Genomic DNA, 14,427 nt, shown 5'->3' on the forward strand with positions numbered 1-14,427 from the left:
GTGTGTGTAAGTCTATCTTGAGACAGGTGTGTCAGATAAGGTGACCTTGAGCATCATGGACCCCCTTACCCACCTGTCAGATCCAAGCAGGCTGAAGATCCGCGTGTTATCAGAGATCTCCTGGGTGATCTGGGGTGGAAACAGATCATATTCAAAACATATACAACAGAATTAAATGGTTTCAAGTTATAAAACAGAACCGGGATTGAACATAGTTTTTTTTAAACCCTCCGTGTACACAAACAGACAACTAACAATGCCCTCAACTTACCTCATTGGTTTTGAAACTCCGCCCTTGCATGCCATGCCTCCAAAATGCCAGAACGCTATCTTGGAGACACACTGCAAAGACATGTGGGTGTTACACTGAACCATAAAAAGCACAAGTAGGAGGTGAGATAAATGCTTCACGGGAAAAACGCTCAGGATATTGAATTATCTTTCTGCATAGAGCTCTATACACAGATGGAAATATCCAACTTTAGCACAACAGAACCGCGTCTTTGAAATAAATCCATAATCATTTAAAATGTAGATTTAATCAAATAACCCCATCTTTGGTGTCTTTGGGCTGGGTAGAAGTGTGAATGACATGGTTATGGAAACGTACCTATCGCCTCGATCTGGAAGTTAAACGTCAGCTCAGCAGACAACTTCCTGCTGGACTTCAACTTTCCTTGTAGGTTCACTATCTTTATACACCCTGATCACAGAAAAGAGTTCATCCATAATGGTTACAGTAACATATTCATAAGTTGGAATTTCTAATTTGAGTGAGAAGAAAATCATTATTTGGGTTAGTTCAGCGGATGGGAGGGGGGGTAAAACGTACTGTCCAGACAAACTAAGATGGTGTCCCTCTCCAACTGGGTGACGTGGATAACACAAGTCTGGGGCGTATCTGAGTGGACAGAAAAACATCTCATCATCAAGAACAATCAATGTCCTAATGAAGATAATCATCATCGTTGCGACCACGTGCCACTGACCGGCCTCTGTGAACCAGGAGGAGGTTGAATTGGGGTTGACCGTGCCGAAGCGGACCACTTGGCTGAGCTCGATGCCCTTGCTGACGGCCACACAGATGAGCGGGTACTGCTGATCCGGCACCACCAGCATCTCAAACACCTCCAGGGGACAGGGCAGGGGGAAGTCGATGTTCTACAGGAGAGACCAGAGGAGATAGATCAAGCATCCTGTCCCACAAGAAATCACCCATTATCATGTACTGACAGGAATCATTTCAACTCAGATTGAGAGACAAGCAACTTTGACATGCTATTTTAGCTAATCGAATCAGCTTTCCATAACAGGACTGTGTTAAGTTTATCCAAACATAAAAGGTCCCATTCTAACCCTTTACATGGTCAGTCTGCCCCAGAATAACCTGAACCCAACGCTGATTTACCTTGATGAGCATAAACTTCTGCATGGGCTCCACCCACTCCAGCAGAACCACACTGGACTGGAACGCGCCACACAGGTACTTGTGACCCGTGTAGGGATTCCTCACTGCACACAAACACACATTCAAGGTTTTTCACAAATCTCTTTCTGAACTCTGAGCTATACTCGATCAAAATGATGTCTTGTGCATTATTTCAGACGTATCCTCAACTTCTCTTATTCAGTTGTACTGTAAGTCAAGAACAACGCCATGCAGCACTTGATAATACATTTAGCAGACGCCATCATCCAAAGTGTGCATACATTTTTATATGGGTGAACCACACATGTGCACTTACCCACACAGCACTTTTGGCACCCTTTTGTGTCTGGAATCTTATTGGATATGGCAAATTTCCTATGAGGACCATAAGGAACAAGAAATCCGTTTTTTATGCATCATCTAAAAACCCCTAAGTTCAAACCCAAATTAATGAAGAGGCCTTAGATAGCCTACCGTGGAATCATCTTGTCTGGGAGTTTGTGTGTGGGAATGGCCATGGGTAACTTCTGCATTTGCCGGGCATGCTCGAACAGACCAGCTACGTTATGAGAGTAGAGCTGAGAGGCTTTTCCTGAAAGCAATAACAAAAGCATATTTTCAGCCAGACTTCTAAACCTTTAAAGGGCAATTTATGACACAGTAAAGAAAGAGAGAAAAGGTCTGCCTTCAAAACACACAGATTACATCTTCAGAAGGGCCAGACATGTTTCAAACAAAGAAAGTCCGGACAAATTTTCCAAAGTCAAGGTTTTAAAGGCAAGTGCCTCTCTTCAATGTTGATCTTTTTTTGCCAGAGGAACGTCAATTACAGCAAAACCATTACTAGATACAGAACAAACAACAAAAGTAAGACACAGCACAGGTCCAAGATAGTCTTACCAGATATAGAGAGCAGACAGTTGTTCATAACATAAAGCCAAGTGCACCGGCGGGGAAAGAGCTGGGGACAGACGGGGATGGAGAGAGCCAATGAAGAGTTGATAACAACATTCACAATCCTCCATTGAAGAAGAAATATATAAACCTTCAACCAGAACAAACCTGCTCCATGGACGTCTCGTGCAGTTCGTTCAGGTTTAAAGTGTAGATTCCCTCCTCGGCACCAAATATCAAATATTGGTCTGAAACGACGACGAAACAAAGAGCCTTTTAGTCATGTTCATCCAAATAATCGTCTTGGCAACGATTCCTGTAATAAGTCATGACAATAAAGATGTAAAAAACGAGTTGTTTTTTCCCCAGTGTCCTACCTCTGGTGTCTGGGTTGATCCAGGACGTGGCACAGTGGATTTTCAATGGGCAGCCGTTGAACACCTTGGAGAAACAGGCCCCCATCTGAGCAGCAAGGAGAATGGAGGTTGGAAAATTGGAGGGAAGCCAAACATGACAGATTTTTCTTCAAAGCTCTCGTCTTGAAAGCTTTATCTGAGGGGGCAAAACGCCTATTTGACGTTGGTTCATAAGATCATGGTGTGTCTGTAGAGAAGGCATCATACTCACATGGACCTTGGGTGTGGGTGGGAGGCCATTACTGATAGGCTTCTGAAAAACAGCGGGAGACAAAGGGCGAGACAGATAAGGTGGATGATCACTGGACCACATTCGTTTTAGACGAGTGGTCGCTGATGAACGGCTTTAACAACAATAATCAGTGTGGCGATGCCCTAGTGTGAAACGTCACTGTTCATAAGGTGAGTGTGTGGGATCAGGGGGCATTACCGTAATGTCCTTCTTGTCTTTCCGTATGGGGACACTAGGGGGCATGGTGGACTGCCTCTCTGTAGCACTGTCCTTCTCTCCATTCTGGTGAGAGTTCAATCCATTACCTGCAGCGGGAAACATGTTTATTACACACATCTCGGTGTGTGTGTGTGTGTGTGCTTGCGAGAGAGTTCTCCACATGCAGTACATACTGGAATCTAATCACAGCTAATCAATAATGGAATATGTTTTGATGGGATTACAACAGTAATCAAACTAAGTGATTCGACCGTGCTAACACACTGAACGGAGAATGCATTCCCAACGCTTGATTACATTCAGAGGGTCGGATTACATTTTGATTGCCTCACTGAGAACATGATGTCAACGATGGGAGGAGGCGGCTGGATTTTGGTGACAGACAGGGTCACATGACTGCAGCAACAACACTGCACTATGTAGATCTACAGACAGACAGAAGAAAGGGAAGGAAGGATGGGGGCGCGAGTCTCTATGGACACTGATTGATGGGAATAACAACCAATCAGGGAAGGGCGATAGGCTATGGGGCTACCAATTGGCTGGCCTTACTCTCATCCTCCTCCTCCAACACCTCTTCCAACTCCTCTTCTGTGTGCGGGGCGTGAAGCCACTCCCAGAAATGCCTAAAGCTCCCATCATCATTCCCCTCGGGCTCTGAACCAGCCTGGCTCTGTGTGCTCTCGTTACCTAGGCTACTGCGTCTGTGGGGGGGCAGGCGTGGGGGTGGAGGGCGTGGGGGTACGTTTGAGGAGGAGGTTCGGGCAGGGCTCTCGGGTACAGGGCAGCGCTTGATGGTCCCCCCTCCATCATCATCTCCCTGGGACGGGCTCTCCTGGGGCAGACAGATGGACTTGGGCTGGAGGGAGAGAAAGAGACAAGAGAGAGACACAGAGATAGAGAGACGCGAGAGACACAGAGCGAGACAGAGAGAAAGAGCGAGAGAGAGAGCGAGAGAGAAAGATTGAGAGAGAAAGAGCGAGAGAGAAAGAAAGAGGGAGACAGAGAGACAAAGGTCGACAACAATCTCTAGCGGTTGAACCTCTTACTTCTACCCCCTCCTTTTTTGAAAATTCTGTTAAAAATCGCGCAACTTTTCAGCGTCCTGCTACTCATGCCAGGAATATAGTATATGCATATGATTAGTATGTGTGGATAGAAAACACTCTGAAGTTTATAAAACTGGTTAAATCACGGCTGTGACTATAACAGATCGTGTGTTTCATTGAAAAACGCAAGAAAAACTGCTCTCTGAAAGCAAAAAATAATTTCCATAAGTCACTTCCACCAGTTGTTAAAAGAGAACAGAATTTAATGGGAATCTGCCTGCAATTCATACAAATTCCGCACGATGGCGCCATTGTCCTAATTTTCAATTGAATTAATTGTTGGAAAATCCATCTATCTGACCTCCATTTTCCCAGTCTTCACCCGGATGCAGTTGAGGGAGATATCAGATGGCATTGTTTTTGAAGTGAAGACCTATTGAAGAGACATCGCCCTGTAATCATTTTGATAGATTATAAACGTTTACTAATACCTAAAGTTGGATTACAAAAGGATTTCGAAGTGTTTTGTGAAAGTTTATCGTCGACTTTTTTAATTTTAAAAAATTACGCAGCGTTTAAAAACGATGATTTTTTCTGAATGACACAACTTCCATACAAAGCTATTTTGGGTATATATGGACCGATTTAAACGAAAAAAAGACCCAATAGTGATGTTTATGGGGCATATAGGAGTGCCAAGAAAGAAGCTCGTCTAAGGTAATGAATGTTTTATATTTTATTTCTGCGTTTTGGGTAGCGCCGGCTATCGCAAAATCTGTTGTTTACGTGTCGAGCTGGCATTTTGGGGGGTGCATGCTATCAGATAATAGCTTCTGATGCTTTCGCCGAAAAGCATTTTAAAAATCTGACTTGCTGGCTAGGTTCACAACGAGTGTAGCTTTAATTCAATACCCTGCTTGTGAATTTTGATCAAAGATTGAGTTGTAACGAGTACATTTAGCATTTAGCGTAGCGCATTTGCATTTCCAGGGGCATACTTGGGACGTCTGCGTGTCAAGTATTCTCAAGAAGTTAATGCTTTCCCTAGTATTACTCATTTGTCAAGCTCGGTTTCCCATCTAACAAATAGAACATTCAACATCAATAGTTTCAATTAGATTTGAGAGAAAATATTGGTGTTTGCAAATCTGAATTTAGCTTGAGGGTCCGTTCCGCAAAGTCTCTGATTATGACCCAAAACGCGGCAGTATGATAACATGCTAGTGGTCCTACCTTGGGGGGCAGTGGGGGTGGGACTTTGGGCCTCATGATGGTACTGTGTTTGCTTGAGGGAGAGATTGAGATGGGTTAGGTTTGTTAGATAGTGGCAAGGTTCCACACAGACAGTTATAAAACATGTTTTTCAAAAAAAGTGTATACACAGTGTCACATAGCAGAGTGACAGATGAATAAACCCAGGAGTGTCTAATATCACACAGCGCAGTGTTAGACAACAGACAAGTGTTGGACAAGACAACAAAAAGGTGTCTGTCAACCACCACCAGTCAAATGACACCATCAGTCAACTGACACCACATGTTAGCATTTCCTTGAACAGGATATCCCAAAGGCCCAATGTAATGTGTATGTACAGTCTGATCCAATCAGTAACCACCATCAACCCCTCAATCATGACGGATATAGACATGGCACCAATCAAACAGCGTAACAAGTTTAAGTCGCCAGGAGAGAGCACAAACCTCAGAGTGGCACTCGGGTTAAACAGGTGGGAAGGGTTAAACCAAGAGGGTTGGGAGGACCCCGAGACATCTATGGCGACAGAGGGGTGAGGATACAAGCAGAGAGAACCACACATCGGGAGCAGATGGCAAACAGGCAGTAAAGAACACACACACACACCGAGATCAGCAAGCATGTAAGCAGGTGGCACAGAATGATGAACACACACCAGGAAACAGATGAGGAATGGCAGGGTGCAGGGTGACGCACAGTTGGTGAGCACTGAACCCAAACATGACAACGGTTCATCGTCTCACAGATGTAAGCAAATGGGAGCCCAGTTAGACTGACTGCTTAGGGGAAGCAACCTGAAATGCATCAGAAGCTTTCCATAGTTCTGCTCAACGTGAACTGTGGCAGGGAAGCAGGGCTACCGGAGGCGCAGAGAAAGACGGAGACGGGGTATTTGGTAAGGGAGGGAGACGCAGGGGCGTGATGGTGGAGCATGCGGCATGAAGATGCGTGAATGAAACTGGAGAGGTAGCCTTCCCTCTTCCCCCTCCTCAGAGAGGGCGGCTAGACTAGAACACGAGAAGGACTTACTGTTGAGTTTCATCACCATCATCACCACCATCATCATCGGTCTCTAAATGTGTCATGTGACCCCTGAGGAGACGGAGATAGATTGGGGGTGGGGTGGGGGGGGAAGAGCGGCTCAGTGGGACTCACAGCAACAGGGAAAGTCAGAGCTGCTCTCCTCTTTCACCCACTGGGAGGAGGAGACACTGGCGGAAATGAACTCCACTACATTACTCGCAGAACGAAATAAACTACATAAAGGTAGAGTTTAAAGAACTACATGGCTATAGAACTGCACCAAACAGAAATAGTGCTATATTTAGCTAATTTTACTCATCTTCTGTATAGCGCTTGGTGATTTCACTACACACTAACTGGAGAAGGCTTAGACTAAGTCATTAAGTCAGTATATAAGCCATGCGTTGTCAAAGTGCGCTGTGTCTGGTGATCACACAGCGCAGCCTGTCCTGTTTGTAAGCACTGAACAGCAATGGACAAAACAAAGCAGAGTCAAACCATAACGGCAGCAGTCGGAGCAGATTAGCTTTGCGTGACACTGATTGGCTGGATTAGTCCTGCGTTAACACTGATTGGCTGATGGGGGGGGGGGGGCGGGGGTGGTTAGGGTATGTCCGTGAATCAAATACCAGGGCAGTTGGAGGTGGAGCCCTGAGGGGCGTGGCCTAACTCACCTCTGCTTAAGCTCCTCCTCCACTGATTTGAGAAGACTCCTGTCGGAAAACGGGTGGAATGAACAAGGGAGAAGTGAAGAAGAGGAGAAAGAAAATAACTCTGTGACAGAATTGCACATGACATGAGTAAAGGCTCTCCCTCTCTCAGAGGGGGGGGGGGGGGGGGTTGACCTAAATTAACATGGCATTCATTCTTTAAGGCTACAGGGCAAAAACACATGGAAACCACAGCGTGTTGGCGTGTGTGAGAGTACGTGAGTTTCATCACAGCTGAGCGGACATCACAACCCATCCAACATTGACCTTAGCTACTCAAAGCTGTACACTCACCGGGGATGTGTGAAGCTGTCAGGTCAGCTGTGTGTAGGCAACAGTGTTTGTGTACGCAGGTGGGCGTGAATGACAGAGAAACTGAGAATATAAACCCTATGAGGCTGTCCGGTGAGAGAAGGGCAAAGGAATGTGGACATCAATTGTTCAGGGATCAAATAACAGAGTGCCTCAAATCTGATCGGTGTATTGAGTTGAGTGGCTTCTCAATATCCTCTCGCCTGATTTACTCCATACACTTATGAAAACACCATCTATCATTCCATCCCATCCGGTTTATGGAGCTCATCCTTCTAAATACACATGGTTTAAACAGCAGCGAGTCTTGTCTCTTGCCCTTTCACACACACAGTGCTTACAGCGCACTTCTTCTGAGCCGACCTGCGTTCCAGGAAAGGTGTCATGAATAAATGATCAGACGCCTTTCTCTTGACAGGAAGCCACCTCTCAGTACCACACCACCATCTGCTAGGGCTAATCCCTTTGTACAGATAAAACAAGAGGAGGGGGTGGGGCCAAGGCAGGGAGATCGGGGGAGGTGAGGAGATTTGAGAGAAGGAGAGAGGAGAGGCAAGGGGAAGAGAGAGGGGATAGGGAATGGGTGGAACAGACGTGGAAACCCAGAATGAGTGACTTACTTGTTTTCTCCCATTAGGCTTGGAGATTCCTGTCCATACTCCAGTTGAAGGTCCTAGAGAGATACACATATCAAAATGACATGATTGTTTCTAAAACACAATGACACACACACAATGTGGAAAGTTACCATGGCTGAGGTTACCTACTGTACGGCATCAACTATGTTAGAGCTGAGACACACATACACACCACACCTAAAAACACGTAGAGAGAGAAGACTGGTGGAACCCCAGTGACTCCCAGGTCACATTGATGACACTCATGAGCAGGTCATACAGGACATTACAGGACCTTGACTAGATGAGAATAACACCCTTTGGGCGGGCAGACAGAGCGCCCACAGAGAGCTGAGGACACCACAGGTCAGAGGTCACCACCGCTGTTGCTTAGAGAAACACCGCTTTGATTTACGATAGATGTTTCTAACGTGCATGTGTGATAAACGTTAAGGGATATGACAGCATTATGCACTATGGATCTGCAACAAGTAGACCAACAACCGTTCAGTGGGTGCTTATATTTCTCCTATTGTACAAGTGTATGCATATGTGAACTGGAAATGTTTTGTTTGCATATCCCAACTCCCCCCGAGACACCCTCGGAGAACGGAGGCCAGGGTCTGCCGTTAGCAACAGCAACCCCGGAGCCAGTTACTGGCCCAACGCTCCAACCGCTAGGACACATGCCGTCCATGACTAGATGAACATGAATGACATGAATGGAAACCATCAACGCTATGTGAAGGTGTAGCAGTGCACGGGGCCATACAGAGGCATCTCAGCACAACTAGCTGCAAAGGTATGGGCGAAGGGCGGGTTTCATGGTATGTGTGCGTGCGCACTGCAGCAATGCGGCTGACTTTACTGAACACTTATTGGCTGACACTGCGGGTCCATCAGCTCAGTGGACATATTGATTTACCAGCGAGGATATAGATACCTGTATTCCCCTTTCACAACCAAGTGACCGACCCCACCGCAAAACGACACGTCCATACTACATTGAGCCGGAGAGAGCTATGTTAGCCGGCTAACATATTCTTACTTATGCTGACAAACTGACATATCCTGCGGCCTCACGTCACATCAATAAATTCCCCAGTATGGATATGTGACAAAGGAACAAGAGGTCTAAGTTTAACAGTGACTGGGGTCAGTGGTCTGAGTCAGCGATAATATTTGGGCAGGAGGAGACAGCGTGAGACTTTTGATGACAGCTTAGGGCTTGATCTGGTCCCGCTCTAACAGGCCACAGACTCAGGGTTCCAAGTCAGTCACACATGTTTTCCCCAAGGAGGTGGTTCATCCACCCAAATGCTGTCCAGAGATATCACTCTCCCTAAATCCCTCCAGACATCCCTTTAATCCCTCCATTCCACTCACTCTTGAAATTGTTTTCTTCAATCCCTTACACACACACACACACACACACACACACACACACACACACACACACACACACACACACACACACACACACACACACACACACACACACACACACACACACACACACACACACACCGCCCCCCCTAGAGCCTTCGATGTGCTGGTGAGGTCTAACAGGTTGTGTGGCCGAAGGCTATACAGTAAAAACATCATAAAACAGGAATAACAATGAAAAACACCAGCCAATGAGGCGAAGACAGCTTCACAGACACAAATGAACAAACAGTTACTGACATCCAATAAACGTAGACACTGAAAAGAAACACGAGCGAGACAGGAAAAGGGCCAACTGAAAGAGGACGGTTAAGCGTTACGAAGCAGAGAGACGAAGCAGAGAGACGACCCAGAAGGAGAAATGGAGAGATGAGGAAAATACCAGATTAGATCTCGCAGTGTAGTACAGCTCTTCTGCACAGTCCAAAAACGGGTCAGAGTCAGGCTGTTCAACAGGCAGAATGAGAAAGTCCCGTTAATTCAAAAGTTAATGCCATCCAATCAGAGAAAGGCATTAAAGCATAGGAGAGGAGGATGGGTAAGAGAGGTAGGGAGTGAGGGATGAGAGTGGAGGGGAGAGAATAGGGGTGGCCATGCATGCCGTGTGTTAACCCTGCACTGAAACATCAGCAAGAGGTGCAGGTTAGTACCAGTGTGAGTAGCATTCAGACAAATTTAGGAGACAACGTCAAGAAATATGCTACACAGGGAGATGGATCACGTGGATGACTTGAGATGAGATATGCAGTAATTGTGAGCGTGATTTAAAACTGTAGCAGAGTCTCAACTAAAGGGGCCTGTCCACAAGGTTGTCACCTACACACAGGGTTTAGCCACAGTAGTATCAGGGGGACACTGCAGGACCAGGTCACTCACCGGCTCATGATGGGGCTCTGTCTCCTTCCTCAGCGGAGGGTCAAACTTCACCTGGCCAACTGGGGGTGGGAGAAGAAAGAGCGATCGAGAAAGATACAATTATAGAGTGGGGAGGGAGAGAGAGAGGTAGGGGAGAAGACAAAGAGGGAGGGAGGGAGGGAGGGAAAGAGAGAGGAACATCAGCCATGTACTCTAGAAAGAAACAAACCTGTCGGAGTTGACTGGTGTTCTAGTAGGAATTCAAGTTTAACTGTGCAGCTGCAGGTTAGAAATAGATGAGTGAGAGTGCTGAGGTGCTTTAACAGGAGAGTGTGTGTGTGTTTCTCTCTGTGGTCCTTCACAGCATGGTTTGAGGAGCCATTAATCTATGGAAGCTGAAAAACAGATTATACTCATGCCAATGTTAATCCTGACAGACAGAGGTTAACTAAAGTATGATTATCATGAACTTGCAGAGAATTTAATGTGCCAGATTAACTTCTCTAGGGTAGGAATTTTGGATGAAAAGCATGCCCAAATTAAACTGCCTGCTACTCGGGCCCAGAGGATATGATATGCATATAACTGGTAGATTTGGATAGAAAACTCTAAAGTTTCCAAACTGTTAAAATAGTGTCTGTGAGTATAACAGAACTAATTTGGCAGGCGAAAACCTGAGAAAAATCAATTCAGGAAGTAGTTTTTTATTTGTATTTTTCTATTCAATGCCATTACAGTATCCATTGACTTAGGACTCAAGTTGCAGTTCCTATGCCTTCCACTAGATGTCAACAGTCTTTAGAAATTGTTTCAGGCTTCTATTCTGATAAATGAGGGAGTAAGACCAGTCTGAATGAGTGGACCCTGCCGTGTCACAGAGCTTCTTCATGCACAATCCCGAGAGCGCGCCTTTCTTGTTTACCTTCTATATTGACGACGTTATTGTCCGGTTTAAATATTATCGATTATTTAGGCTAAAAACAACCTGAGGATTGAATATAAACATCGTTTGACATGTTTCTATGAACTTTACGGATACAATTAGGATTTTTTTGTCTGCGTTTGAGCCTGTGGATTACCATATGAAGATCAAAGGGATTAATTTGATCTCTATTTCTGATTTGTGTAACTCTTCTACTTGGCTGGTTACTGTTTGTAATAATTTGTCTGCTGGGCCATGTTCTCAAATAATCGTAAGGTATGCTTTCACCGTAAAGCATTTTTTAAATCTGACACCGTGGTTGGATTCACAAGAAGTTAATCTTTAAATCCCTCCATTCCTATGTAAAATATGTTTTGTTTTCTGAATTTTTATAATGAGTACTTCTGTATTTGGCGCTCTGCAATCTCACTGGATGTTGGCAAAGTGGGACGCTAGCGTCCCACATACCCTAGAGAGGTTAAGCACAGTGCAAAACCAGCAGACTGGGATAAAACTGAATACACCATAGCCACAGACTGAATGGAATCCAGATGATTCACAAACTAAGCATGATTTGTAGTCCAGGAGTAGGCTCAATCTGGGTCCGGGAAACAGGCCCTTAGTCACACATATAATAACTTACAGTTGATCTCAGACAGCGTCTTCCCTTCCCTGGTGCTCCTGCTGGTGGAGCGAATCCGATGGGGAACAGACACTGGAGACTGTCCGGAAGAAAAAACATACGACCTTAACAGACAAGATCATCATCATCATCACGCACAAAAAACAAAAACTGCATTCCTCAGTCCAATAACTGTAGTCTTATTAAATCCTGTGCAAACTTTGCTACATGGTAAAAAAACGTTCAACATCACTCTCATTGAGGGGAAAGGAGAGTGCTGATCATAATAGATCTTACTGTCTCTAAGATGTGTATATTTCATATGTTCTCAATCTACAGGTGTCTCAAACCCAGTCTGTTTTTTAGGGTGAGAAGGGACTGAACCCGTTCTGACCTCTGACCTACACTACCAAAATTATGTGGAAACCTGCTCGTCGAACATCTCAATCCAAAATCATGGGCAATAACAGCCTCAACTTTTCTGGGAAGGCTTTCCACGAGATGTTGGAACATTGCTGCAGGGACTTGATTCCATTCAGCCACAAGAGCATTAGTGAGGTCGGGAACTGATGTTGGGCGATTTGGCCTGGCTCGCAGTCGGCGTTCCAATTCATCGCAAAGGTGTTCAAGTTCTTCCACACCGATCTCGACAAGACATTTCTGTATGGACCTCGCTTTGTGCACGGGGACATTGTCATGCTGCAACAGGGAAGGGACTTCCCCAAACTATTGCTACAAAGTTGGAAGCATAGAATTGTCTAAAATTTAATAGTATGCTGTAGCGTTAAGATTTCTCTTCACTGGAACTAAGGGGCCTAGCCCAAACCATGAAAAACAGCCCCTGACCATTTTTCCTCCTCCACCCAACTTTACAGTTGGCACTATGAATTGGCGTATGTAACATTCTCCTGGCATAAGCCAAAACTAGATTCAGCCGTTGGACTGCCAGATGGTGAAGCGTGATTCATCACGCCAGAGAATGTATTTCCACTGCTCCAGAGTACAATGGCGGCAAGCTTTACACCACTCCAGCAGACGCTTGGCATTGCTCATGGTGATCTTATGCTTGTGTGCGGCTGCTCGGCCATGGAACCCCATTTCATGATGCTCCCGACGAACAGTTATTGTGCTGATATTTCTTCTAGAGGCTGTTTGGAACGCGGTAGTGAGTGTTGCAACCGAGGAACTCAACGGTCCCATTCTGCGAGCTTGTGTTGGCTACCGCATCGCAGCTGAGCCGTTGTTTCTCTTAAGGGTTTCCACTTCACAACAGAACTTACAATTGACTGGGACAGCTCTAGCAGGACAGAAATTTGACAAACTGACTTGTTGGAAAGGTGGCATCCTATGATGGTGCAACATAGAAAGTCACTGAGCTCTTCAGTAAGGCCATTCTACTGTCAATGTTTGTCTATGGAGATTGCATTGGTGTACTCAATTTTATACACCTGTCAGCAACAGGTGTGGCTGAAATAACCGAGTCCACTAATTTGAAGGGGTGTCCACATACTTTTGTATATATAGTGTATGAGTCAGGGACAATGAGAACAATGACCCAGTCACAACAACCTCAATGGCAGCAACAGAACACAGCATAGACAGACCGCACTGAAAGCAGGCAAATAAACCATGGCAACGCAAGGCAGCAATAGATGTCTTAGCAACAACACATGCAGATTAAGGAGAGCTCAAATTCACATCAGTGGACATTCCTTTTACCAGTCTTCTGAGACCAAACACATACTAATTTACACATAACATACTTAAAATATGTTCTTTGGTGATTTGTTTTTAACTTTCCTGTTGAAAAGTGATATCCCAAGCGCAAATACAGTCAATTACACTGAAGAGTAAACATTTTGAAAACTGAAAACTTCAAGGAGATGGTTTGTTGGGAAGTCGTGATGTCATCAGCCTGCCCCTTGCTTGAGGACCAATAGAGGAGCAATAGAGAACAAAAGAGGTACTTAACAAAAGACGTGTCAAAAGATGTGTCAATGTAAATGGCCTGGGTGGCCATTTGATTCATTGTTCAGGAGGAGTCTTATGGCTTAGCGGTAGAAGCTATTAAGGAGCCTTTTGGACCTAAACTTGGCTCTCCGGTACCGCTTGCCATGCGGTAGCAGGGAGAACAGTCTATGACTTTGATGGCTGGAGTATTTGACCATTTTTAGGGCCTTCCTCTGACACCGCCTATTACATAGGTCCTGAATGGCAGGAAGCTTGGCCCCAGTGATGTACTGGGCCATACACACTACCCTCTGTAGCGCCTTACAGTCGGATGCCGAGCAGGCTGTGACGCAACCCGTCATGATGCTCTCGATGGTGCCGATTAGAACTTTTTGAGGATCTGGGGACCCATGCCAAATCTTTTCAGTCTCCTGAGGTGGAAAGATGTTATCGTGCCCTCTTCACGACTGTCTTGGT

The 14,427-nt window shown here is 45.4% G+C and overlaps 1 protein-coding gene across 17 annotated transcripts in view; it reads right to left on the minus strand.

Annotated features, from left to right (window-relative positions):
• The window catches only part of LOC139381823 (mitogen-activated protein kinase kinase kinase kinase 3-like), a 69,461-nt gene that overhangs the window by 3,166 nt on the left and 51,868 nt on the right, over positions 1 to 14,427 (minus strand). For 5 of the 17 annotated variants that reach the window (XM_071125619.1, XM_071125617.1, XM_071125612.1 and 2 more), the window contains 20 exons: positions 12,022 to 12,100; positions 10,478 to 10,536; positions 8,159 to 8,211; positions 7,191 to 7,229; positions 6,523 to 6,585; positions 5,473 to 5,524; positions 3,881 to 4,049; positions 3,170 to 3,276; positions 2,951 to 2,992; positions 2,701 to 2,785; positions 2,492 to 2,571; positions 2,330 to 2,390; positions 1,904 to 2,021; positions 1,746 to 1,804; positions 1,409 to 1,512; positions 990 to 1,161; positions 833 to 901; positions 611 to 703; positions 272 to 342; positions 74 to 129 (listed from right to left, as the gene is read on the minus strand). In XM_071125619.1, the coding sequence (XP_070981720.1) occupies positions 74 to 129; positions 272 to 342; positions 611 to 703; positions 833 to 901; positions 990 to 1,161; positions 1,409 to 1,512; positions 1,746 to 1,804; positions 1,904 to 2,021; positions 2,330 to 2,390; positions 2,492 to 2,571; positions 2,701 to 2,785; positions 2,951 to 2,992; positions 3,170 to 3,276; positions 3,881 to 4,049; positions 5,473 to 5,524; positions 6,523 to 6,585; positions 7,191 to 7,229; positions 8,159 to 8,211; positions 10,478 to 10,536; positions 12,022 to 12,100 (1,631 nt within the window). Of the gene's footprint in view, positions 1 to 73; positions 130 to 271; positions 343 to 610; positions 704 to 832; positions 902 to 989; positions 1,162 to 1,408; positions 1,513 to 1,745; positions 1,805 to 1,903; positions 2,022 to 2,329; positions 2,391 to 2,491; positions 2,572 to 2,700; positions 2,786 to 2,950; positions 2,993 to 3,169; positions 3,277 to 3,742; positions 4,050 to 5,472; positions 5,525 to 6,522; positions 6,586 to 7,190; positions 7,230 to 8,158; positions 8,212 to 9,983; positions 10,047 to 10,477; positions 10,537 to 12,021; positions 12,101 to 14,427 lie in introns of all 17 variants that reach the window. The other 12 variants (XM_071125623.1, XM_071125621.1, XM_071125615.1 and 9 more) reach the window with 6 other exon arrangements.

Source organism: Oncorhynchus clarkii, chromosome 23, assembly GCF_045791955.1.
Source record: "Oncorhynchus clarkii lewisi isolate Uvic-CL-2024 chromosome 23, UVic_Ocla_1.0, whole genome shotgun sequence".
In the NCBI taxonomy this organism is placed as follows: domain Eukaryota; kingdom Metazoa; phylum Chordata; class Actinopteri; order Salmoniformes; family Salmonidae; genus Oncorhynchus; species Oncorhynchus clarkii.